This window comes from Enhydra lutris, unplaced genomic scaffold, assembly GCF_002288905.1.
Source record: "Enhydra lutris kenyoni isolate GAN:26980312 unplaced genomic scaffold, ASM228890v2 scaffoldscaffold5, whole genome shotgun sequence".
NCBI lineage: Eukaryota > Metazoa > Chordata > Mammalia > Carnivora > Mustelidae > Enhydra > Enhydra lutris.
In genome coordinates, this window is record NW_019154089.1 from 30,495,431 (window position 1) to 30,522,697 (window position 27,267).

The following is a 27,267-nucleotide window of genomic DNA, read 5'->3' on the forward strand; positions in this document are numbered from 1 at the left end:
AACTGAGCCACCCAGGCGCCTGGAAGAGGAGATGCTTGCTCTCCCTCATGCCTCCTGCTCAGAGCTTCCTAAGGATAACTTCAGAGCTAGGACCCCACTCCCACCACTTTTTTTGCTCAAAGTGCTGAATTTCAGTTGAAATGTATGGGGTTTGAAAGATTTTTTTTTTTTTAAGATTTTATTTATTATTTATTTGACAGAGAGAGATCACAAGTAGACAGGCAGGCAGAGAGAGAGAGGGAAGCAGGCTCCCTGTTGAGCAGAGAGCCCGATGCGGGACTCGATCCCAGGACCCTGAGATCATGACCTGAGCCGAAGGCAGCGGCCCAACCCACTGAGCCACCCAGGTGCCCGAAAGATTTTTTTTTTTAAAGTAATCTCTGCGCCCAACATGGGACTTGAACTCACAACCCCAAGATCAAGATTTGCATGCTCCACCCACTGAGCCAGCCAGTCGTCCCTACCCCTTAATGTATGGTTTTTAAATTATAAAACTCATAATAGTTTTTAATTAAAAAAATTGTAGTTCAGGAGGGTATCAAATAAAGGATAAAAGCCCACCGGCTAATCTGTGTTCAAGAGACAGTTGCCACCAGTAACAGATTCTCCAGTATCCATCTAGAAATGATGTGCATATACCCACAAAAATGTGCATTCTTTAAAAAAATGGGATCACATTACACAGATTGTATTTCAAGTTGCTTTTTTCACCTTGAGGTATCTAACAGACTTTTTCATATTAGTATATATGAATACACTTCATTATATGTAGAATGCTGCTTTTTAGGATATCCCAATGTGGGACTATTTCATAACTTAACTACATATCTACTGATTATCAGTAAGGCAGGTTGTCTTTCGGTTTTAGGATTATAAACTCTGCTATAATGGACATTCTTGAACATCTATCTTCACACATGTGGCAGTTACACCTAGGAGAAACTCTGGAAGTGAAATTGCTGGTAAAGGGTTTGCTTATTTAAAATGTTTCCTCCCGGGGCGCCTGGGTGGCTCAGTGAGTTAAAGCCTCTGCCTTCGGCTCGGGTCGTGGTCCCGGGGTCCTGGGATCGAGCCCCACATCCGGCTCTCTGCTCAGCAGGGAGCCTGCTTCCTCCTCTCTCTCTCTGCCTGCCTCTCTGCCTACTTGTGATCTTTGTCAAATGAATGAACAAAAATCTTAAAAACAAACAAACAAACAAAATGTTTCCTCCCAAAGGGCTGTGATAGGCTGAATATTAGTCAGCACCCTGCCCCGCTCCCATTCACATCCACATGTCTGGAATCTGTGAATTTGATACTTCACGTCCCAACAGGGATTTTGTAGATGTGATGAATTGAAGAGTCTTGAGGTGGGCAGATTATCCTGGGTGGTCTGAGTGGGCCCAATGTAATTACTAGAATCCTTTCAGCAGAGTGCAGGAGGGTAGAGTCAGGGGAGAGGGCAGTGAGAAGATGGAAGCAGAGACTGAAGGGACGTGGCTCTGAGCTGCAGCCTCTAGAAGCCACAAGAGGCAAGGAACAGGTCGTTCTCTGCAGACTCCGGAGGAACCAGGTCCGCTGACATCTAGATTTTTAGCCTAGTGTCCAAATAAATAAAATCTAAAAAAATTTGTTGTTGTTGTTGTTAAAAAAGAACAAAAAGGGGCTCCTTGGTGGCTCAGTGGGTTAAGCCTCTGCCTTTGGCTCAGGTCATGGTCTCAGGGTCCTAGGATGGAGACCCGCATCGGGCTCTCTGCTCAGGGAGCCTGCTTCCCCACCCGCCCGCCCGCCGCCTCACTGACTACTTGTGATATCTGTCTGTCAAATAAATAAAAAAAAAGTAAAAAAAAAAAAAAAGTTAGATTTTTTTAGCCTAGTGTCTAAATTGGCAGACTTTGGTCTTCGGATGTCCGTAACTTTAAGATAACAAATTTGTATTGCTTTAAGCCATGAAATGGACAGTAACTTGCTAAAGCAGCAATAAATCGGAGACCACGAGAGGGCTGCATCCTCTTCCGACCAGAAGTTGTTAACCTGTTTAGATTCCTTTTGGAGTATGAGGCGATCTATGAGGCACTCTCTCTGAGGAAGAAAAAAATGCACCTCTTTATGTGTCTACTATTTCCAAGAAAACACGGAACCCCCGAAGCTTGTTCCTGGACCTCCTAAGGTTAGAGCTGTCCTTTTAGGGCCTCAGCTTCCTCCTCCCTCGCCAGTTCCCCGAAGGCAGGTGGAGATTTGTATCTGTGGTCTCCGGTTGGGAGCTAGCCGCTCGTTGGTACAGGAGGACCCCTTGGAGGCCGTGTGTACCACACTCGTTTTAGAGATGGAGAAAATGAGGCCCGAGGTAGAAAAACTAGGACCAGGCCTAGATCTCACGATTCCTGGTCCTGGATACTCTTTGGTCTGTATACCTATTGTCTGCAAGGGAGGAGGAAGTAGGGAAGTATTTCTGGGCTCAGCTGGGTGTTGGAAACACTTCAAGTTACAGGTGAGGACAGTTTTCTTAACCGATCAACTGCGACCATAAAGGCCTCCCTAGGCTGCCCTTCGGCTCTGTTGGGGTGGGGAATGTTCCCATAGAAGGCCTGTTCAGGGACCCCTGGCCTCAGGCTCCAGGTCCTCTGAATTCATTATGGGTTTCTCTTGAAGTCAAGGGCCTCTCAAAAAAAAAAGGGTGGGATGGATATAGACCCTGCCTTTTCCCCATTGGTTTTTAGGAACAACCCAATATGATTTCCTGCCTTCTTGATTTTGGGGACAATACCCTCCAACCAGTTTCTTCTCCCTCCTCTAAGCTCTTTGGTTGAGTTGGAAAACAGCTTTGGACTGAGAAGCGGTGGGGGAGAAGTGGTGCTAAGATCTTCCAAGATATGCTTTGACCTTCCCTGGGGTGTCCTGAGAGGAAACTTCGGTAGAAGAGAAGGAAATAGAGCCCCCAGCTGCAGAGGGAAAAAAATGAATGACCCTGGCTGGCTGAATCCCCTTTTCTGAATCACTTCCTGTCATTGGGCACTGACAATGTGCATGGCCTAAGGTAAGATAATTGTGCGGACAGCAGTCCCCCCTTAACCAGAAGGGATATGTTTCAAGGCCCCCAGTGGATGCTTGGAACTCTGGATAGTACTGAACCCTTTATATATATTATGTTTCTTCCTACACACATACCTATGATCATGCTTAATTTATAAATTAAACTGTAAGAGATTAACCACAATAAAATAGAGCAATGAAAGGAAAACACTATAATAAATGTAACGTGGTCTCTCTCTCAAAATGTCTTCTTGTGCTGTACTCAGCGATGATGTGAGACGTTAAAATGTCTACGTAATGAGATGAAGTGAGGTCAATGATGTAGGCATCGTGATGTAGTGTTAGGCTACTGTTGACTTTCTGACAAGACGTCAGAAAGATGACCATTTGCTTCCAGAGCACAGCTGACCCTGAGTAAATGAAAACTTGGAAAATGAAATGGCGGTTAAGGGGGGACACTGTAATATCATTCTATCCTTGCCACAACCCCAGGAGTGGGAATTACCACTGTTACTACTCTTATCCATAAGGAACCTGACATTCAGAGAGATCAAGAACTTGCTAGTTCCTGGCAGAACTGAGTTTTCAGAAACTGAGCTTTCAGCTAGTTAACCAGTTAACTCTTTCGTCCCCATTCTTGGAGGAGGAGGGTCCCAAAAGGGAGGGAATCACCATCACCAACGGCTCCCAGCAGGTTCTGCCTGCATGTGATTCCCCCAGGCCTAACACCCCTCCACTACTCTCTTTCTGTCCTGTATTTGTCCCTGCCCTCGGGCTGCTTGCGCACCTCGACAGTGCTCCCCACAGCCCTGGAGAATACGCCTCGAAGGCTTACCGGCCACACCAGAGACTGGTCCTTTCCTCTCTTGTGTGATAGCTGTCGTTTTGAGGCAGGCTAGCTTGTTGACACCAATTACATGGTGTCGTGGAATGACACAGGGGGCAGTACGACACCATGACACATGGTGTCGTGGAATGACACATGAGTTTGTCAGCAGACATAGACGGAGCACTTACGGGTCTGTCACCTGCTGTGAAAAGCACAGCCCCGGGGATGGTGAGCAAGACATATGCAGCCCCCGTCCTCACGGACTATATCAAGCATATCTTCTTTCTTGACCACTTCTCAGTGGTCACAGTTCACCTTGAACCACAGTTGTGACGAACGACAGGTACAGAATGCACGGGGCATAACAGGGCAACTGGGACTGAGGTTTCCAGGAAGAAGGGCATTTGAAGTGAGACTTGAAGGATGACAGAAAGCCTTAATCTGTGAAGATGGATTGGGGCCGCGGGGGGACAAGCATTCCTGGCTGCCCGGGGCCGGAGGGGGGCAATGTGAGCATATGAGAGGACAGGGGAGAGCCTGTGTCCAGGATGAACTGAAAAAGGCCAGTGGTGTGGTGGCTCAACTTCTACTGTTTTCTGAGTCGGGATCCTTAAGTGGAACATGGGGATGCTGGTTAAATGAGACTCGGTGGTAGCCAGGGCTGGGCTGACTCAAGTCTGTCCTGTCTGTGGCAGCCGCCCATGAGGCCAATGAGCTCTCTCCAGTTCAAGGCCTGGCTCCTCGCCAGAAAGGTTTTTAGAAAAGCCCCAACCAGGAGGCTCTCTGATTTCCCCTCTTCCTGTTGGTCTGAAACTCCAGAAGGCAGAAATCCCTGGGTTTTATTCTGACGAATGAAGGTGGAGCTCAGGGGCTGCGTATTTTTAGCTCTGATAGCATCTCACAGCATATTTTCCCAGGGAAACCCTCCACTCTCCCCATTCCGCCGGAAGCTCTGGGCTAGCGAGACGGTGGGGCATCTGGGAACGTGGGAGTGGGCTGAGAAGGGAGTGGACTGAGGCGATCAGAGTAAATCAAACCAGATGGGGATGTGGGGGCTGGCTTGGGGGGCTGGTTACTCTCCTTGCCTAGAAGCAAATGGGTCTTTGTCTCTTTCCCCTTCCAGCTTTATTCACATTAGGGGAACTGGAGGCAGAAGCAGGGCCCTTCAACCATCTGCAGGGTCTGGGTCAAAGGTACCAAATACCAGATGTTTCTAAATAAAAGTTCTCAATCACACTATTGAATGGTTAGAAAATATGCTCTTTCTGACAATGAAATACACCTTTACAACACAAAAGAAGGTGCATGTCACGTTGTGGGTTTTATAGGGCAGAAAGCTGGCAGAAATATCAAAGAAGACTGAATTCACTACCATCGCATATTTCCAGGTGTTCTGTTGTTGGGCTGGTGGTGTGTGGATGGATAAAACAGAGACATAAATCAAATTTGTAAATCAATAGGCATTTACACTAGACGTTTTACCTCTCTTGCCTTCATTTCAGCTCCATTGTGTGTTATAATCAAGACCTCCCATTCCCTGGCTTTACTGAGATATAATTGAAATAAAAATTGTATCTATTTAAGGAGCACGAAGTGATGGTGCATATGTGTGTTCACAGCGAAATGATCATCACAACCAAGTTAATTAACTCAGCCATCACCTCACAGGTTACCTTTCCATCTTTGGTGTGGTGAGAACACTCAAAATCTCGGTATCATCAGGCGTTTTCTATCTTTTGTGCTCTACCGTTAGTTACACCAGATCAGACAACCTTTCTTGAGTCACTGTTCCTCTCTGGTTTTCACTAATTTTAGTTTGAAGAAATTCTGCTCTGATAAGAAGATGGGAGCTGAAATTGTTGACAGGACTTTTTAAGCAATACTTAGATTAAAAAAATAAGCAAGATAGTTTACATAGCACATTCAACTCCTGCAATGGGGTCACATACAATTATTATAACAGAAAATATTATGAAACATTTTCATTTTATTATAGAAATATCCCTGATGATAGAATTTTCACTGTCTCTTAAAGCAGCATCTGGAACATATAGTATTTTGTGTTATTTCAAATTGTTCAATTTTTGAGATATTATAAGGAAACCTCCCTAAAAGTGGCCCGTGGCTCAGTTTGCTCTGGTCTTCCTCAAGACTATACTTTGACCAGTCATGGCCAAAAAATAGTTTGTAAATAAGTTAGTTTGGCATTATTTGCATATGAATCTTCTTAGTCATGCAAAATATTTTTTGTTTCACTGTTTCGATTTCTATTTCATTGCAATGGCGTTTTTGTTGCATACTTCACATGCATGTTCATTTAGGAAGGTTGATTTCTCTAAAATTTGTAAAAATGTTTGAGTCCCCTTGGAGCAAATTAGACAGACCTAGATGCCATTGATTTTGGGGGTAATGTTAATAACAGTAAGCCATAGTGCAGACCAAATGACTATCGTGTAAATTGAAAATGAATTTTATTGCCTCTTAAGACTGCTTCTCACTTTTTTGGGGATCTTCTGTGCCTTTATTTAAATTTTTAGTGCATCCTTCATCTTATCTAAATTAAATCTAATTACTTGAACAGCATTTTCCAGCAGTTCCATTGAGTGTCTGAAAGTAGTTATATAAAATCTGATATGTGGTTCATCAAACATTCTATCTTTGGACAAACAGCTCCATATACTGTCATATATAAATATAACCTTTTTTTTGGTTTCAAAAATGGTGACATCATTAGAGGCACGTTGTCACTCATGTTTTCTAATAACAAATTCAAGCTGTGTGCATTATGAGGCACAAAGATGTTCCTGCATTTTTGTCTAAAGTAGCCATTCTCGTAGGTTTGACCTCTTTCCTCACCTATGTGCCTCTGCAGCTCCAGCTTCCACACTTTCCAAGCAGGACGCACCCCTGGTATCAGTGGCAGCACGATGCCTGAACCCTCATTACACTCGGAAGTCACTGCGTTCAAGGACGTGGGCAAGAAATAAGGGAGAAAGTCTCGGCCGGGCCTGAACAGCATTGGTCACGGGGTGGGGGTGGGGGGATATTTAAGATTATAGGCTGTGGTGGGCCCCGCACTGAGTAAGGAGTGACATAATTGCTTAATGCTACTTAATAAATGCACTTATATGTAGGAATGTGATGTTCAGGGCCTGGTAGAGTGTAGGGCTAGAGTGCATCTGATCTAAGCCAATCGGGGCCTTTTCTTGGCCAATATTTGATGCTGGAAGATTCTTTCTCTTCATTCTCTTGCTGCCTGCATCTCCTTATGTTCAAATGCTCATTTTTCAAGTTTAGGCTGAAATGGAACCTCTTCCATGAAGCCTTCCTTGATATTGCCCTCACTCTATCCTATCCCAACTGGAAAAACACTGTCTTTCCTCTGATCTTGAAAAACACTTCATCTGTCTCTAGGGATCCCTTAGGATAGAGGTGCTGTTAACATACTGTCATATGCTTGGTGGTTAAGAGCTTGGGCCTGGATCCAGACTTGCTGGACTTTGAGTTCTAGCTCCTTTCCTTCCCATCTTTGCACGCTGGGCCTCAGTATCTGTATCTGTAAAATGGGGATAAATAAACAGCACCCACTTCCTGTAAGTTGTGACATTTAAATGAAGAATTTTCAGCCCTTTTTCTGATGCCTGGCATGAGGAGGCCCGATAATTGCTAGTGATCATTAGAATCACCATATTCTCTCTTTCATTCTCATTCACTATATGCATTTTTTAAAAAAATCCCTCCCTCAACTCCAGGAGTTCCTTTAGGTCTGTGGCTATGATCAATTTTTAATCTTATAGAGTCTTGCAAATAGTGAGTATTCCAGATGTGTTTCTCAAAGCAATGTTCTCCCAGCCTTCGAACAAGTTCAGGGCCCCCAGAGACAGAGGCTTTTTTAGCTCTAGCCTCTCTCTTCTCCAGCGTTAGGGACCAAATTGTGTCATCCTTTACCCCCTCCCCCCAGAACTCATATGTTAAAATCCTAATGCCCAGTACCTCAGACTGGGGCTGTATTTGGAAACAGAGTCTTTAACAAGGTACATTAGGTAAAATGAGGTCATACGAATGCATCTGAATGCAATATAACTGGGGTCCTGCTACAAGAGGAAATAAGGACCCAGACACAGCCAGAGGGAAGACTGCGTGAAGACACTGGGAGAAAACACCGTCTAAAAGCCAAAAAGAGACCCTTAGAAGAAACCAATCCTGACGTCACCTTAGTCGTGGATTTCTAGCTTCCAGAACAGTGAGAAAATAAACTCCCGCTGTTTAGACCATGCGGTCCATGGTATTTTGTAATGGCAGCCCTGGCAAATGGATACGCTCCGCCACCCTATTTTCTCCCATCATGAAAAGGCTTCCCCTTCCATCTGAAACCCTTCAATACATTGCCAGGTCCCTCTTCCCTGATTGTGTCCAGGTGTTACGACTGCCTGTGAGGCAGTGGTCCTTCTCCTGTGGGAGTTTTATTGTTGTTGTTGTTTGTTTGTATACATCGAACATGGATTTCTGTGTTCTCGACCCCGTATTTTTCAAAGCATGTTCCATGAGAAGCTCATTAGTGCTGCTGAGAAAGGGGTTTCCGAAGTCACAGCCTAGGTTCTGGGGTGCCATTCCAGGCTGGTTAGCACTGCAGGACTCAGAGCCCTACAGATCTTCAAGGAGGGAAAGAGCAGGAGACATTCCTCAAATCCATGTGACCACAGAATCCTCTTTTCACTGAGCATCTCTTGGGACGAATACCAACTGCCCCCCAACTACAGCAGCTCAAATATGCAGCCCATAATGATGAGACTCCTTGGACAGGGAGACACACGGCTGAAAAAGATTTCAAGTTTGTGAAGTAGTCAGGCCCCTCGAAGTACCCCACTGGGACATTCCCGAAAATCAGGGCAGTAGAGCTGGAAGGGAACTCAAGATTATTTTGTCCAACTTGAAGAAGAGGGAACCAAGGCCTGGAGACATGATAGGGTTGGCTGTCCAAGGCCATAGCCAAGGGGGAGTCACTAATGCCCTAGGACTCATCCTTGTGAATGGTCTTCAGGCAACTTGCCGCTGCATAAAACGTGAGACCCCGTGAACCAGTGTTGGTCTTAAACACAACCTTCTAGAGTTCTTCTGGTGTCATCCTTTCTGATGAAGGTGAGAGGTACCTTCAGCCTGGAGACGAACTCCCCCGCTGCCATGCTGGGCCTTCTCCTGATCCAAGGCTCTGCTCCATCTTACTCACCGAAAGCCCTGAAAAGTCCAGTGGCCCTAAGTCTAGTTTAGGGGTCTGGCCTGGCTGATCCGTTCATTATAGTGTGCGAGCAAACACTCAGGCTTTGAAACTGGGTTCAAATCAGAATCACCACTTACTCACTGTGTGAAAATAAATACGCCGCAGAGCCTCACTCTAGAAGGTGGGAAGTAACAGATAAATTGATTGCAGCTAATTCAACAGGCGGGAGGAATGGGTTTAGCCTGGGGCCTGCACACATCAGACCTCATTAAACATTGGTTTCCTTCCTTCCTCTGAAACTAGGGATCCCTCAGTGAGACTATGAAATCCTGAAGCGCAGGAACTACTGCTTGAATCTTGGCCAGTGTCAATCAACCGGTAAAGGTAATGCCCCCAGCAAGAAAGCACTGACCTGCTGTACCCCATCTCCTTCCCTTCTCTTCAGGATGTTTCCTTACCAGCCAGTGTTCACACGACCTTCCACAGATCAAGGAACCTTGGAGTAGGACAATGAATGAGGGCCAAGACGCTGGTTTGGAAGCAGTTTTAATGGAGATGGAAATGTTTATCAACTCAACACAGGTACCCCAAAATACAAAGCAAAATATCATCTTCAGCTGCATAGCAAATATGATTTAAGAATTTAACATCATTATTTGATCACAAGCGTAAATATAAGTCACCATAAATAAATGTAAATTCATTGTACAAAAATCCCCAACAACTCTTAATACAAATATGGTACATTTGACAGTTTCTGAAACAGAATTTTTTTTTAAAACTTTTTAAAACCTAAGATTTTTTTTTTTCCTGGTTCTTAGACACACACACAAAAAAATCAAATCAAAGGGAGCAGGAATACCAGGGAGGAAAGAATATTAAACCTGTTTGGTATTCATAAATGAATGCGCCAGCGAGCTAGGGAAGTCAAATGTCTCTCCTTAAGGTGAAGACCTCAATTTACCAGGGTCAAGTCTCTTTAAGATAACAGGATTCTATCCAGGGGTCAGATTCAGGGTTATAGACGCAGGATGGAGGGGCAGGTTGTTGAAACAGCAATCCCACCAAATGGATGATCCAAATCTCCACCAAAGCAGTGGGCAAGGATTTGGAAGAAACTCTAGGACTTAAGAGCGGGTCATCTGTCTGAAAGACCCACTGTCCGCACACAGGACTAAAGATTCAGAAGACTCTGGAGCTTAAAGATTTTACCTGGCTTTGGAATGAGGGTTCTATCATATGGTGTAGCCTCTCCCTTCTGCCTTTGGGACATATCCAAGGTCATCAAGAGGAATAAACAACAACAACAACAAATCAGAATAGGAAGCGACATCTCTAGACAGGGGGATCTGCCGGTTCCCACACTGAATTGTTCTCCTGCCCCTACCAATATTTTCTTTCCTGGCTCAGAGGGAGCTCAGGGCCCAGGCTCTCGAAGGAGAGACCCTCCACAGCAGCCATCCTCAGATTTCCATGGGCAACAGAACAGCTCAGAAAGTTTGTGCAAGGTGCAGATTTCCCTACCTGATTCCCAGGGATGCAGACTTAACTGGTTTGGGGGAGAGCCCAGAAATCTGCTCCAAATGCACTAACCTCAGAACATCCTGCTGGAGGCCTTTGGGCCACACGTGGTGAGTCCCATCTCTCTCCTCCCTGGGGAGCACAGTGTATCACAAAAACCTGCTATAGACTGTTTCTGCCCTTTCCATGGGTTAAAATGGGCCATCTGAATGATGGTAACCATTTCCATTCATCCGCCCTGAGGGAGGGGATCATTGTTGCTCTATTTTCACATTTTTCTTTTTTGTCCCTGGATTCAGGGAGAGATATCAAATGTCTCACTTTATATTTTCTTACAAGCTCAGGGTCACAGGCTCCCTTTGAAGAAGAGGAGCTCTGTAATGAGACATTCATTCCCAAAGGCGTCCATCCTTCTCAACAGTCTCCCCATGCTCGGTGGGAGATTCTGCAAAGACTTTGGGTTCTGTTGGAGAAATGGAAGTAGACAGGCCCCTGTGATAGGCGTATGCCTCGAAATCTAGGTTAAGGAACACTGGGGATGTTGAGAGCAGAAGATAAAATATCCTAAGAATTTCTCAGCTTCTAGGACAGTGTAAGTCCCGATTCACTAAAACAGGACTTCTTTTCTGGAGTGTATCCTGGTATTAAAAACTCATTGACAAGGACTATTTATATTCCTCACCCCCCTGACCCAATACATTTTGGGCTGCTGTTGAAATAACCCCTTAATATTTTCTTTCTCGTGGGAGCTTTCCTTGATGAGAGAGTGTGCAGAGAAGCCGTCCCGAATGTGGTCACCGGAGGCTGCTGTGGGCAGCACGTGCCTGACTTGTCCAGGGCTGTGGTCCCACCGTCCGCGGCCCTGGGCACCTTGCTGCTCACATTATTTGCTTCATGAATACGGAACCACCTCGTCATCAAACTGAGATGGTCCCACAGCTTTCTGTCTGGGGCAACGGAATTTCTGGCTATGTCAATAAACATTGCTTCCGCACAGCAGGCAGGACCACCTTTCTACCCGAATTCCAGTCAGTGAGACACGGTTGTGAATGTGTTTCTGAGTCCTCTCTAGGAGCGCCCTGAGAGGGGAGTGTGTTTTGGGGGAGTCCGGGGAAGGCCAGAGCCAACACCATCTACCATGGTGCCAGTACCAGGAAGCTTGTCTTCTGTTTCCTGTGGCTCTCAGCGGCTGGTCCACAAGTATTGTTGAGGTCGAATCCTCAGCATCCAGAGTAGGAGGAGAGGCTGCCTGGGAAAATGGGGGCTGGGGGAAGAGGCACAGGAAATGAAGAAGCCAGGAAGTGGAGACACGCCTGTCAGGTCGGGCTGATATCTGATATCTTGGGGTACGGCCACGCTCTTTTCTCCATCTCTGAGACTTCACTCTGAGGTCGCACGTGGGCCCTGGGAAAGAGGTCACCATCCAGGAGGAGGTCTTGAGAAGCAACCATGGATGTGGGGTGGGGCTGTGAGATGGAGAAGGGGTGAAACTAGGGCTCTTAACACGGCTGAGGGGAAAAAAAAGAAAAGAAAAGCACATACTGCCCTGTTTCTTTTCATTTTTTTTTTTTTTTCATTGATGCTATGGAAAAACCACCATGGAGATGTCATGGGACAGCATGCACAGGCCCAGCCCTTGGGAGGCGTAGATGTGTTTGGGGAGGTTCTTATTTGCTTCCAGGCTGATCCCCTATGCTGTCCAGCCGGACCCTGCTGCAGGCTGGCCATGGCTTTCTCTCTCCTGCTTCTTCTCCTCCTCCAGGTCAAGGGTCTGCAGGCCCTTCCACCTAGCAGGTCGTGGCCAGGGACTGGTGGATGGGTGGCTGGAAGCAACGCACGTGCTCTACGGTGGAACTGTCTGTCTCCACGGACTTCATGTACTTGTTCAGGATGGCAAAAACCTCATTGTTCAAGATCTGGTACTTCCTAATTCTGTCTGCCATCTTCTTCAGGGGCTGCAGAAGGACAGGGATGTGCAGGTTTGGGGCAGGAGGAGGGGACAGAGAAATAAAAAGCAAGAGCAAGAAAATGCAGTGAGGTTGGGGTCCTGGGTCCCGAAGCTTCGATGATCATGTCACTCTCTTGCTTATAGGCCTTCTGTGGGTTTCCAGAGCTTAGCAGTCAAATGTTAACTTGGCCATAAAACCCTTTGTGAGTTTCAAGATTTACTACCAGGCCCTAAAACTCTTTGTGAGTTTCAAGACTTACTACCAGGCTACAATAATCAAAACAGTATGGCACTGGCATGAAGATAGGCCTATTGATCAATGGAATAGACAGTCCAGAAATAAACTCTTCCATTTATGGTCACATGAATTTTCATAAGGGGGCCCCAAACATTCAATGGAGAAGGGGTGGTGTTCTCAATAATTTGTGCCAGGGGGGCAGGAATGGCCAGCAAGCTCTAGGAGGATCTCTTTACAGGAGAGATACGGTATGCTAATCTGCATGTTCTACGAGCTCTGCTAAACATAGCCTAGGGGACAATGCATACATCTCTTTAGATCACAGGGTGGCTGTTTGGGCTAAGAAAGCTTGGGAAGGCAACTCCCCACGGGCATTCCTACCACTGCTTGGTCACGCAGGCCTCTGCATTCCAAAGGCCTACATCCTTCTCCAAAAGCTTCCATTGCCCCCAGTGGCCTCCATTATAAGTAACACAGTGGCCTTGTGTTACATTTCAGCAAGCCCGGTATTCTGGATGACGACATGCTCTACATTAGCCCCAACATTGGGAAAACTGGATATCCACATGCAAAAGAATGAAGCTGGATCCTTACCTTATATAATATACAAAAAAATCCCCTACAACAACAGCAACAACAACAACAAACTTCAAAATGGTTTAAAGACCTAAACATAGGATCTAAACCGTAAAACTCTTAGAAGAAAACACAGAGGAAAATCTTCATGACATTGAATTTGGCAATGGTTTCTTAGCTATGACACCAAAAGCCCAAGTAATAAAAGAAAACGTAAATTGGACCACATCAAAATTAAAGACTTGTCTGCAAAAAGGATACTATCGACAGAGTGAAAGGGCAACGCACGGGATGGGAGGAAATGTCTGTAACTCGAATATTGGATAAGGGATTAATATCCAGATATATATAAAAAACTTCTACACCTCGACAACAACCCAGTTACAAAGCGAACAAAGGACTTGAATAGACGTGTCTCCAAAGAAGACAAATAGCCAATAAGCAGGTGAAAGGACGCTCGACATCACTAGTCGCTAGGGAAATGGGAATCAAAACCAGAACGAGAGAGCACTTCACATCCATTACGATGGCGAGGACCCCAAACCCCAGAGAGCAAGTGCTCGGAAGGCTATGGAGAAACTGGAACCCGCGTGCATTCCTGGCGGGAATGTAAAGCGGAAACAGTATGGCAGTCCCTCAAACACAAAAAATGGAATTAACATGTGATCCGGCAAGTCCACTTGTAGGCAGATACCCAGAAGCAATGAACACAGGGGCCTGAACAAGCATCTGTACGCCCACGATCCCAGCAGCGTACTCACAAGAGCCAAAAAGTGGAAGCAGCTCAAGTTCACTGAAGGAGGAGTGGGTAAATGTAACGTGATGTAGACATATAATGGAACATTACTCAGCCTTCAAAGGGAAGAAATTCTGACGCAAACTACCACATGGTGGCCTCAGGCACGTCACGCTTAGGGAAACAAGCCAGCCATGAAAGGATAAAGACTGCAGAACTCCTCTAATCTGAGGTTCCTAGAGTAGTCAAATCCTAGAGACACACAGCGGAAGGGTGCCTACCGGAGGCCTGGGGGAGTGGAGTTAGTGTTTGATGGGCGCAGCGTTTCTGTTTGGGAAGCTGAGAATGTTCTGGAGGGGAATGGTGGGATGTACACATACACTGCACTGTACATGTAATGATGGTTAAAATGGCAACGTTTCCGTTTATGTATGTCCTACCACAACAGCAACAAAACACAACAAAACAAAAAACACCCCTTTAAGAGGTAGTTCCTGCTTCCTTCTCCTTTCAGCTGGTCCCGGAGACCCACTCTTTGTTGCAGCCGTTCCCCCTCAAGTCTCTGAGCCTTTGCGGTAGCTAGCTGTTCCCTCTGGAAGAGCACCCCCAGCCTGCACCCCATTTTTGGCTGGTTATTGGCTGGTGGTTATTCTGGACTCAGCCCAAGCATTGCCTCCACAGGAAGCTCCTCTCTGGCCACCGTCCCCACCTATCCTCTGGGCCCAATTTAGATCGCCCTTCTCAGTGCCCCCACAGCAGCCCCACTTACCCCATGGCAACGCTCCTCCCAAACCCGTGCCTGCACTTCCGTGTTCAGTCAGAGTCTGTGTGCACGAAGCGCCAGCATCGGCGGTCTGACCGGCACAGGGAAGGGGTAACTCAGGTCTGGAGCCGGGCCCAGCCCTGCAGGGTGGCCTGATTCATCCCAGCAGGTTATGAGCAAGTGACTCAAGGCTTCTGACGAGAAGGTCCCTGGCTGCTGAGCATCTTTGTACCTACCCGTGGTGCGGGGACTTGGCCTCCGTAAGCAGCTCGCCCTCTTTTTCAGATGAAAGCCTGCTTGTCAGGCCTGGCCCAACTTCCCAGGCCCCAGCCCGTGGCTGCTTACCACATTCTTAATGACCTCATCCTTCCCGTCCTGCCTCTGGACTTTCAGCAGGTGGTAACAGAAGTCAAACAGGTCGAAGCGACGTTGCTGGCCCAGCAGGACGATGATGGAGCAGCCGGCCCAGTTCAAACCATCACCAAAACATTGCCTGGGAGTGGGGAGAGGAAGCAGCTGGAGTGAGGGGCACAGGAGGGTGAGGGAAGGCCCTCATCTTGGGCCAGGAGTACAGAGAGGGAGTGAGCCAGTCCCGGGGCCAATCCTCTTAATCTGTAAAGTGGGTACAAGGGAAGATGCAAGTGTACATTCATTTGTTCCAGGGACCATGGTTATAAGTCCCTCTAGCCACAAAGAGGTGTCAGCCTGTTAGCCACTGATGTAAGAAAAAGAAGACAATTTTGCAGGGAAAAGATTCAACTAGTCCTTGAGATTTCTGCGGCTGATTAGAATTCCGATGAGATTCTGTCCCGCCTCTGTGAAGGAGCCAGCAAATGCTTGGGAAGGAAGGACCTTCTGAAACCAGAAGCCCAGGTGGCCCATGTAGGCTGAGAGGGTGGGGACAGGGTGTGGAGTGCTGGGGTGTGGGGTCTGGGAGCGCTCTCGGCCTGGCGGAGCTCGGCCGATTCTCTGCCAGCTCTCACCGGCATCCTGGGCAAGTCCAGAGGCTGTGGGGTCATCTCTCTGCTGTTTTTCTTATCCTCAAGCAGCAGCTACAGCCCAGCGGGCAAGTTTCCTTGCATCCCCATCAGTCTGGCTAGAAGTACAGGCCCAGCAGCTGCTCTGAAAACAGCTGGCCCAGCCCAGCCTAGCCCCAAAACCACTTCCTCAGGGAAGCCTTCTCTAGCCCTCACTGGCTTGTTCTCAAGAGCTCTTGGCTCCTGGATGGCAGGATTGGTGTCTAAGCACTGGTGTCTGTCCAGCACCTCGCACATCATAGGTCTTCCATAAACAGCTGGTGGGCAACCCACCCCTGCTCCCCATTCTAGTTGAGCCCTGGTAGCCTAGAGACTCTTGGTGAGAGGAGACGTGCAAACTGGGCAGTGAGCCAGCATTCCTTGGGGGTACTCACTCAGCTGTGAACTCGTTGGTCCCCACGGGGATGCAGTAGACGAACTGCATGGCACTCCAGAGCCGGTGGAACTCCACGCACTCGTCGACGTGCATGACGCCGTTGGTGGGTGGGGGGCCCCGCCAAATGGGGTCTTGCAGGTAGCTCCGAATGCGTGTCAGGATGACCTCGAACATGGACAGGCCACAGCACAGCCGCTCCTTGGTCAGCAGGTCGCCCTCCCGAGCGATGGCGATTTGCTGGGAACAGAAAAGTGCATCAACCATTTATCCTCACCCCAGACCTCACTTTCTACCTCTCACCAGAGATTCCCATACCCCGGAGCTGGCTGTATCTGGCATTCACTCACCAGTGTGGATATCTTGCCCAGAGCTGGGCACTAACTTTGTAAGCCCTCATGCAATAGAGGGATCTTGTGGTAAGACTTACTTGGGGCAAGTGAAATCTAGGTGGCATCAAGGAGTAAGAGTCAAACTAAAAAAAAATTCAGTCTACCACATAATGAAATGCCATATACCTACTGCAAAGACAGATGCTACTACTACTAGTTCACACTCGCTGAGTGTGTGTACAATACATCAGGGCCAAATTCCTCACGTCAACACCATGAAATCGGTGCCATTGTTATCCCCATTTGACAGATAAAGAGACTGAGGTTCAGAAAGGGAGCCACTGAATGGTAAAAGGGGGCATTTGAATCCTGATAGTCTAGATGTACGGGTTAAATTCTTAAGTGAATATAGAGCAAATTTCAGAAAAGCTTGTATACTACAGTCCTATTAAAAACATCAACAACATAAAAAAAATTTAAAAAGCCAGAAACATCAACAACATGCAATCACACAGACAAACAAACAAAGCCATATGTGAGGTGTGTGTTTCTGTGTGTCTAAACTCGTTTAGAAGGAAACATCAACTGTGGGAGCAGATGGGATTGGATAAACAGGCAGGGTTTTCACTTTTTACTTTAAATACTTTAGCACAGTTGAATGTTCTGCAGTAAGCATATGTTACTCTTAAAATCTGCCACTGATTTTACAGCATCATTTCCTCCCATTAGAAGTCCTCTGACCATCATAAACTATCTCTGTCAATAATTTAAACTAGTTTCGCACCTGGGTCCTGGTTATTGCATCTCTAACAATCAGATGGCTAGACCAGCACATCAAAACACATTACTGTCTGCATTATGAGCAAAAATGCCTAGGGGTAGAGGTCTCAAAACCACCTGCAAATAGTAGATAGATATTAAAATCTGAGGTCAAAGGAAGGTCTCCAAATCTAGGGACAAAGCTAGAGAAGGCCGGCCTCGGAGATGGAGAGGTCCACGGGGCGCTGGTGGGGTCAGCTCCCCAGAGGGAAGTCTCCTCAGAGAGCTCATGTTACAGAGTGCCTGCGGGGGGGCACCTGACTTTCCCCTGTGAGTTCCGTCCTGGAGCCCCCAGAAGGAGGGCAACCTTTAAATTAATCCACAGAGGGAAATAAATCAGGAAGCACAACATGAGAGCCTGTTAGGAAAATGGGCCAGGAGCTCAGTTGTCATGACAACTATAAACTGAGAGAAGTCCAGGACAAAACCGTGAATTGGGGAAGATGAGTTTGACAATGTGTTTCAAGCATGAAGCAGAGGGAACTCTGATTCATGGTGATGCATCTTGCTTCCCGAGGCAGAGAAAGCTCCCGAGCAGAGAAGAGATCATTCAGGTTGCCACAGGTGGCTAGAAATAGGTCTTTTAAAAAAAATCCTGAGCCATGGGGAGCCTGGGTGGCTCAGTGGGTTAAAGCCTCTGCCTTCGGCTCAGGTCATGATCCCAGGGTCCTGGGATGGAGCCCCACATCGGGCTCTCTGCTCAGCAGGGAGCCTGCTTCCTCCTCTCTCTCTCTGCCTGCCTCTCTGCCTACTTGTGATCTCTGTCTGTCAAATAAATAAATAAAAAATCTTAAAAAAAAAAAAATCCAGAGCCTAGTGCTTGATTCTGTTCTTACCAGGCAACACTCTGTGCTGGTATTTGGACCCTGAAAGGCCTCTCCACTCAGAGTGTGCCAGGTGCAAGGAAGATGGTCAATAAAAACATAAAGGACCCATATTTGTTCGCAACTCATGAATATTCTTCTTTGTAAATTAACACACAGACTTCTGGTTTAAGAATTAATCTCCTGTGCATCTAGTTAGTGGGAATCAATCCCCAAGGCCTGACAATCGTGGTAGGGAACTAAAAATTAGCCATGGGGTTTACAAATCTGCAGATAGACTTGGAACTCTTGTGACCTCCCACGACAGCCAACCAAAAAGGGCCCCCGACAGAACACGTCCAGGGGCTTTGCTGTTCCTCAGAAAAGCGTTCACCCTTCAGTTTCTCCTGGGAACTGGAAAAGTAACACAGTAGCTTGGGTCAATATGGAAAAACACTTCCAAAAAGTCAATAAGAAAATAAAAATCTCCCACAAACGCCATTACCTAGAAATGAGGTTTCTTAGGATACTGATCTATGATTTGTGTTAATGTATGTGAGTGTGCGTACACATCTACAGCTAACAATTTGGATCAGATTATCTTGCTTTTTTTTCTCTTCAGATAGCAGCAATCTACAAAGCCATTTCCTTCAATATTTTCAGTAACATAATTTTCTAATGGCTACAGAAAGTGGCCACTGATAGAGCCACCATTTATCGAGTCTTCTATGCTTAATGGCTATTTTTAAGTGTTTACAATTTTTCATTATTACAGATAATTCTTAAGCAACCGTCCTCATACGCAACCCTTTTTAAGCTTGTCTCTGATTATTTGTTTAGGATTAAATCCTAGAAATAGAATTCTGCAGTTGAAGTGGGTACATATTTTAAAAGGCTTTTGCAACATAGTAGCAAACTAGTCTGAAGGAAAGCTGAGCCACTCTGTACCATCCCCTTCTTATAACTTCCCTAGCTCTCTCTTATCAGTAAGGAAAGTTCTCTGCCAACTTGAGGGATGAAAAATTATACCCCTTCTTCTAATTTCCATTTTAGTGATTGCTGGTAAGGCTGAACACTTTTGCTGTTTTTTAGGGTGTGAGTTTTCTTCCGTGTCCTTTTTCCTTTGGGTAGGTCTATCCTTCCCTTCTTGCTTTGAAAAAGTGCATTGAACTGTTTGCAGCAAAGGCCCCCACTTTGTGACTTGGTGTTATATACATATATATTGTGCGTGTTTCACATAAATTTCATCCATTTCTTTTCTGTTCTACTCAGTGCAGGATTTTTCTCTCTTTCTGCCATACTTTTCTGAATTAACAAGAGAACAAAAAAAGCATCTGTGAAAATAAACGTGGAAATACATTTCTGCATGGAATACTTTGATTACATTTAGTACACTCTGGAGGAAAATGATAGCTCAACAATCCTTTCTATAATGCCTGTGTTTTTTGAAAAAATTTTTTTTACTCATTTTTGTTCATCATGACATTCATGAAAGGCAACAAAGGCAGCAAAGCAGCTCTTAGCCCATTTCACAGGTGGGAAGACAAAGACTGAGATAGTAAGTGGCTAGCCCCAGATTGTGCATCAGTTCAAGTGTGAAGCTGGGACAAGAACCCCTGTCTTCTGACCTCCTGCCAGAATGTGCTTTCCATGAGAGCACCTATGTCCCAGAAATAAATGGAAATAGGGCAATACCATTAAAACCTCTTGACTTTAAACTACGTGGCAGAATCTCCCTGTCTTGGACTGAGATATTACGTAAGTCCCCTACACTCCAGTGAGCGTGGAAGGTAATATTTGTTAACTTTTCTTTGGTCTATGGGACGAAAGTTTCCTTGAGGGCCAGTGAATAGAAAACTGGTACTTCCTTTGCAGCAGAGCGTCTAGGCTTTTGTTTGAGAAAAACTCGGCATTTGACAAATTGAGATTTCTATCCATCCCAAGGAAACTGTGTTCACCAGAACAGGGAAGGAATTCATAGTCTCCTAAGTGGAAACACATGCCAAACCCTGGGTGCGAGAGGCCAGATTCTTGTAGGATGACACCAACGGCAGAGCAGACACATTTCTATGTCGCTGGCTTGGGGGATTTCTCCCTAAAAGGAAATCTTTCGAGGACTCCTCTGTTCAGCCTCTGAAGGCCAAAAAAGAAAATGCGTGCACTCCACAGGGTCTGAAATCTCTCTGTGGTGACTCAAAGAACCCAAATACCACTGAACATTTAGTCACTGTTTGCAGGAGGAAGTGGGTGGCACGCAGGTGGTCTGGCGAGTGTTGCTGATCGGGGAACACCTGAGCGGATCTCGTCCTCAATGTGCTCCAGATACTTGCCCTGATTTCTGAGTGAACAGGCTGCCTTCTGCCCCCTGCTGAGGATCTGAGCCCTTCAGGCTCCTCTGCTTTTGTGATGAGAGCAGAGAGGAGCCCCAGAATGGAAGTTCAAGTACAGATTTGAATCCTAACCCTTCTACACAGTTGGCAAAGGCAGGAAACAGACCACCCCAGCTTGTCTCACCACAGTGCCCCATTTCTCTTTCTCAGAAATTTCTCCCCTGCCCACCTCCCTAAAATGGGAAGATTACTCAAATCACTGTGAACAGAGACCCAGCACATGCTTTTGGCCACCTCCCTCCTCTTTTCTCTTCCTTCCTGACTCCTGCCACAGTCTGAGTTCTCTGAGGCAGGGGTCCTTCCCCACTTGTCTCCATGGTCAGAGCAATACTGGTTTGTAAAATTTAAGTTTATATTCCAAGATTTTATTTTAAGTAATCTCTACACCCAACGTGGGGCTCAAACTCACAGCCCCGAGATCAAGAGTCATGTGCTTTACAGACTAAGCCAGCCAGGTGCCCCGTAAAACTTAATTTTAATTATAGAATTAGCCTATGAGCTTATTCACTTTGGAAAATATTTGAACACTACAGAGAAAGCTGAAGTCTCCTGACCCAGGAGATCATCCCATCGCTGTCTCTCTCATCTCTCTTCAGAGGGTCCTGCCATAAGGAACCATAAGTATTATCATGTTTTAGGAATAGTTTCACTGGTAGGGTTTTTGTATGTTTTTTTTCTCCTAACCACATGCTTACGGTCTGTCCACACTGATGCACCCAGACCTCATCTTTCCTTTCCATTATTATGTACCAAGTAGTCAACGTTTAGATAACTTTTCCACATTTTATAGTCAATCCTTTACTGGTTGTCTCTAGTTTTTGCCTTAATGAACAATGCTACAGTAAACATCTGTGTTCTTGCAGGTGTTTTTCTAGCAAAGATACCCAGAAATGAACTGCTTCTGGTTCTCAGGGTGTGTGGAGTTTTAATTCTGAGAGTTGACTTAGCAGAATTCTTGATATCGAACAGGATCATAACAGATGCTTGTCTGACTTCCTTCTTATTTGACACAATAGCTGATAGATGGCATAGAAGAAAGAACTCAGGCCTGGGAAATAGCAAATCTCCTTCCAGACCCGACCCTGCCACTAACAGGCTTTGTAGACATGCTTCCCTACCCTCTCTGTGGGCCTCAGTTTCCCAGTCTGTAAAATGAAGGGGTTGGACCAACTGCTCTCCCTCTCAAGTTCCTGTTGGTTCTCAGAGTCTGGGGCAGAAGGGTCCTACCTGGGGGGTCCCCAGCCGCTCTATCAGAGGGACGAGGTGAAGTGGGGCATACTTGGCTTCCAGGCGTTTCATGCGGACCTCCAGACGCTCCCCTTCTGCAAAAGAAGCAGCAGAGCAGAAAATGAGACTCAGGGTACCCCGGGGGAAACTGAGGAAGGGAAAACTCTCAGAGGACCACTGACCAATCTGTGCTCCCAAACTTGGACGGACTGTGCGGAACTGCTCTCCTTTGTTCTAAAGTGTGATTCAGAACTCACTACAAGGAAAAACATTCTGGTGTCTGTCCAATGACAGAATTATCAGCCTTATGGGGTGGTGAGTTCCCCATCATTCGGAAGAGTTAAACCAAGGCTAGACAGGAATGCACTAGGAATGATCTAGAAGGACCAAGGAACGAGGCCTGAAATGTCACTTCCAACGCTGCGATTCTATGAATATTGAAGAGCTGCCCAAAGCTTTATTTAACCTTTTCCCTTTCTGATGGCAGATCTGAGTTTATTGGGATTAAGTGAGTGTCAAGTTCAAAGGCAAGCTGGCTATTTAGCTGTTGTTAGTGGTTTCTTACCTTTGATGTAGACTCTAGGCAAGATATTTTGGAAGGGTGCAGCATGGAGCAAATCACAGACTTCCTCCTGAGACTGCAAACAGAGATGGAAGGAAAGAAAGGAAAAACAATTCTCATTTTCTTTTATTTATTTAAAGATTTTATTTATTTATTTGACAGAGAGAGATCACAAGTAGGCAGAGAGGCAGGCAGAAGCAGAGAAAGGAGGAAGCAGGCTCCTTGCTGAGCAGAGAGCCCGATGTGGGGCTCGATCCCAGGACCCTGGAATCATGGCCCAAGCAGAAAGCGAAGGCTTTATTTAACCCACTGAGCCACCCAGGTGCCCCAACAATTCTAATTTTAAACCATGAAGAATTTTCATTCCTAGAACTTTGAGCACCACAGTCAGCCAGGGTTCGAATTATGGCTTCTCCTCTTACTAGCTGTGGCACCTTGGACAAGTTGCTTAACCTCTTTGAGCCTATTTGTCTGCAAAATGAGGACTAGAATAGTACTTATTTAATGAGTTTTTGTAAAGATTGAGTGAGAGAATGCATAACCTTTTAGCATAACCCCTGACACATAATGAGTGTGCAATGCACTTCCATTATAATCTTATGAAGAATCTGTGGAGGATTTCACATGAGTGACAGAGGAATGGAACAGAGCTGATGAGCCCAGACTGGGCTGTGAAGCCTGTAGGCTCAAAGTAGGCAGCTGGGCCAATCTGCCAACCCACCATGTAGACGACCAACTACTGAGAAAAGAGAAACTAAAACCCAGGACAGATGGGTTTTGATGGTGACTTGTTGTGCAAATAAAGTGAGCTTTACAACCACTTGAAAAGAGGGAAACACCTGGGAAGGACAGGCCTGGGAGATAGAGTCTAATGGGCTTGCTGTCCCAGGGCCAGTTTGTGATCACTGGATTTCAGAACAGAGGATGGGGTAAGGGGACTTAGAGAAGCCACCCTCCATGACTCTTGGTTTCTCTTCCTTAAACTGTGGGGATTTGGACTAGGTAAGATCCAGACTTCATTCAGGTCTGGCACTCTTGGATCCTTAGCATCTGAGAAAATCAGGATTGTGAGTGCTCGTGGTTTGCCTTCTCCACATGGGTGGAATGCGCCGCCCTAGAAATCTGGAAGGCTGGCCGCTCACGGTGGGGAACCTCCAAACTCCTTTTTTACTCTGGGTCACTCCTTGAAGTGAGGCTAGCAGAGCAAAAACGAGTGAACCCTTCAAAGGGCCCTGCCTGAGTGTCATTCTTAATTTCTTACCCAGAGGGGAAATTTTCCCTCTTTTTTAAGCTATGTCTCTCGTAACCAGTATATCAAATAACCTGGTATTGATTGCTATTTCTAAACATAGACCCTTGGATTCATCATATAATCTAAAACTTGGCTTATTGGTCATGATATTCTTTAATTCACTAATTACGCTGATTGATTTTCAATGAGGAACCAGCCTTGCATTCTGGGCATAAACCTCACATGGTTGTGATTCATGATGCTTTTAATATATTGTTAGAATTGATTTGCTAATATTTTGTTGAGGATATCTACTCTATATTCATGAGAGGCACTGATTTGCTGTTTTCTTTTCAAGTGTCTTTGATCTTGATAATAGGATAATGCTGATCTTGTAAGATAAATTGGGATGAGTTCCCCTCTTTTCTGTATTTTGGAAACAATTGTGAACTGTTACTATTTCTTCCTGAAATGTTCGGGAGAATTCACAAGTGAAACCATCTGCATGTGTAGTTTTCTTTGTTGAAGTTTTTTTGTTTTTTGTTTTGTTTTTAAATTAGAAATAAGATTTCTTTAATAGATGATTCAGGATACCAATTTTTTTCTCAAGTGAGTTTTGGGGGTTTATATGTATCAAGGACATGGCTCCTTTCACCAATCCCAAACTCCAGACTTGTCTATCCAGTTCCTTGCTGGATATCACCACTTGGATATTCCACACGTCATTTCCAAAGTTGACCCTTTCCCCCCTTCCTCCCTAGAGTTCCTCTGCTCACAGAACCACATGACCATCTCCTTACCTGACCAAGCCTAAAACCTGGGGCTCACTTCCTCTCTCTTCTTCACTTCCTATGACCATTAAATCCTCATGTCTCTGGCTTCTTTCCACATTCCTTCCCACTGGCCACCACAACACTCTGAGCTCCTTTATGCGTCGGGATGCTGTCTCTAATTTTGCCTCTAACATCCCCTAGGATGTAACAGTTTCTCAATAATTATTGATTAATGAATGCATATTTGTTAGCTCATATTTTTCTTAGATGAATAAATTTATTTAGCCACATATTTAGCCTCCAAGTATGAGAATACCATTACATCCATTCATCCAGCAAATACTGGTTGAGTGTCTGGCACTGTTCTAGGCTTTGCAGATATGATGTTGAACACGTTAGACTGGATCTTTGCCCTCATGGAATTTATGTTCTAGTTGATGGAGACAGATAAAAGCAAGCAAACAAATCAGAAAAGTTCCGATAGTGATGAAAGAAAACAGGGTAATAGGCTAGAGAGGACTGGGAATGGAGAGGGGACTGTTTAAGGAAGGGTGATTAGGAGAAAACTTTGGAGGGAGAGACTTTTGGAAGATGGAATGAAGCGAGGGAACCAGCCATGCAGATTTGAGGTCAGAGCATTCCAGTACAAAGGCCCTGGGGCAGAAAGTAAGCCAGAGCATAGTATGCCATGCTGGAAATCATGGTCCAGCCTGAGGCGCTAATGATAGGGAGGGACCGCATCATGTGGGGTCATAGGCATGGTATGAAGTCTGGATTTTATCTTAAGTGCAGTGAGGAACCATGGAGGTATTTTAAACAGAGGACTGGTTATGATAGCTCCACTGACAAGTCTTCCTATGTTTCCTCTTTTCTTCCAAAAATTTCAGTTGTCCCTAGAAATTTTTTTTTTTTAAGATTTTTCTTTATTTATTCAACAGACAGAGATCATAAGTAGGCAGAGAGGCAGACAGGGGGGGGGGAAGCAGACTCCCTGCTGAGCAGAGAGCCTGATGCAGGGCTCGATCACAGGACCCTGAGATCATGACCTGAGCCAAAGGCAGAGGTGTAACCCAATGAGCCACCCGGGCGCCCTAGAAATTTCTTACTAGAAAAGCTGCTCATTGCATGAACTTACTAGAAAAGTTGCCTATCGCATGAACTATCAGCTTTCTATTTTATTAATGTAAATAAAATTGACATTGGGTGCCACCTTAGGGGATGGAGGAAGGAAGAAGGTTCTGGATCCTCTACAACAAGAGCAAAGTTGTTGCTTTACTCATTTTACAAGATGAGCTTCCCTTTCAGATTTCTTTGGGAGGGACAAGAGTGTTCCATTTATCCCTCTCTGCATATCTCCCTGTCCTCCAATTAACAACTGTAGGGGCAAGGGGACCTTCCTTCTGGCATGTACTTCCTGTGTGTTCTCTACCTCCTAAAGCAATTTGTTGAAGGCGAGAAAAGACAGAAGAATGTGCTTTCCTAATAGAGGTGGGAAAGCGTCTGCCTGAAAGGTCCTAGAGGATGAGCTATGTGGCCATAGAGGTGGGAAAGCGTCTGCCTGAAAGGTCCTAGAGGATGAGCTATGTGGCCATTTGCATAATGAGGTAGCTACAAACCCCGCAACACCTTTCAGGGAAGGTATCTGTTTGGCATTCCTTAGATGAGGCCATTGCAACTGATAAAAATGTCCAGTTTAGAGCACACAAAGGCTTGGGTCAGGGAGCTCAACAAGCCTCTGTCGTGGGCATCTACGCGAACGGGTCAACCTCCTCCTTACCTAATCTCTATCTCAAAGGATCCACATTTGGCCTTCCACTGTGCCCAGGAACCCATCCAGCCCTTGGCATGTGAAGTACCCGGAGAGTGGGTTTCTTCCCCATGTGCCCCTGGCTCCTTCTGCTGCAGCCATAACTAACAGCTTTTGTTATCTAAGTGTACCATCTGTGCTCCCATCATAGAATTTTTACCTTCTCTCTGGAAGGCTCCCAAACCTACCTCTTGCCCACACTCCCTTTGCTTAATAAATTCCCATTCTTCTTTCAGATCTCAAGTCAACTACCATTCCTTCAAGGGAGACTTTCTTGACCCCCTCAAGAAAGGGGGGGGGTCTGAGCCTGGGTGGGTTCCTTAGATGTCCTCAAAGAATCAAGTTCTTTTCCTTTCAATGTTTGAACTCAATTTTTTTATACTTTATCCTTGCCTACCCATGACTGTTTGATTAACGTCTACCTCCCCCTACTGGAATGTAACCTTCACGCAGGTAGGGACAATGTCTATTTTTGACCATATTTTAGTCCCAACAGTGAACCCAGTGTCTGTTAGATGGCAAATGCCCAGTAAACATGCACAGTGAAAACTTAATGTCTGCAGTATATAAGGGAATTGAGACTTAGGACAGCATCTCTCCTGTTCTAGGATGTGGACCCATCTTATGTGGGCCTGCACGTTTCCCTTTACTACTAATAAAAGTATTTTCTCTTCAGTTTTACTGATTACCCTGTGTAAATTATATGAAGCATTTTAAAGAAATGCTACAAGTGGTGGGATTTGCAGGTGTTCTTCATTTTCTATCCCTCTCTTTTTCCCTGTTTCCCCCCCTACTTTTTATGTATATACTGAATTTTCTACATTGAACATATATTACTTTTAAAAAATTGATTTGAAAAAACTCTGAAAGTAACTACTTTTTAACTTTAAAATATGGAGCTTTGGGGGTTTTGAGCTGGCATTAGAGAGAAGGAAATGGACTCCTAGCATGCCACGTGGTCTAGCAAGGAATAGATATCTGCATAGATTTAACAACACAAATCGTGTATGCTTTTGCTTTGTTTTGTTTTCTTTAAGCTACACTGAAGGATAAGTTACAGATGCAGAAGAAA

The 27,267-nt window shown here is 45.6% G+C and overlaps 1 protein-coding gene across 2 annotated transcripts in view; it reads right to left on the reverse strand.

Moving 5' to 3' along the window:
* Window positions 1–9,587: 9,587 nt before the first annotated feature.
* LOC111140821 (cytoplasmic FMR1 interacting protein 2) overlaps window positions 9,588–27,267 on the reverse strand; it is a 126,308-nt gene continuing 108,628 nt past the window's right edge. For both annotated transcript variants that reach the window (XM_022493013.1, XM_022493012.1), the window contains 5 exons: window positions 22,388–22,460; window positions 21,823–21,917; window positions 16,253–16,491; window positions 15,187–15,334; window positions 9,588–12,535 (listed from right to left, as the gene is read on the reverse strand). In XM_022493013.1, the coding sequence (XP_022348721.1) occupies window positions 12,368–12,535; window positions 15,187–15,334; window positions 16,253–16,491; window positions 21,823–21,917; window positions 22,388–22,460 (723 nt within the window). In that variant the 3' untranslated portion in view covers window positions 9,588–12,367. The remainder of the gene's footprint in view (window positions 12,536–15,186; window positions 15,335–16,252; window positions 16,492–21,822; window positions 21,918–22,387; window positions 22,461–27,267) is intronic.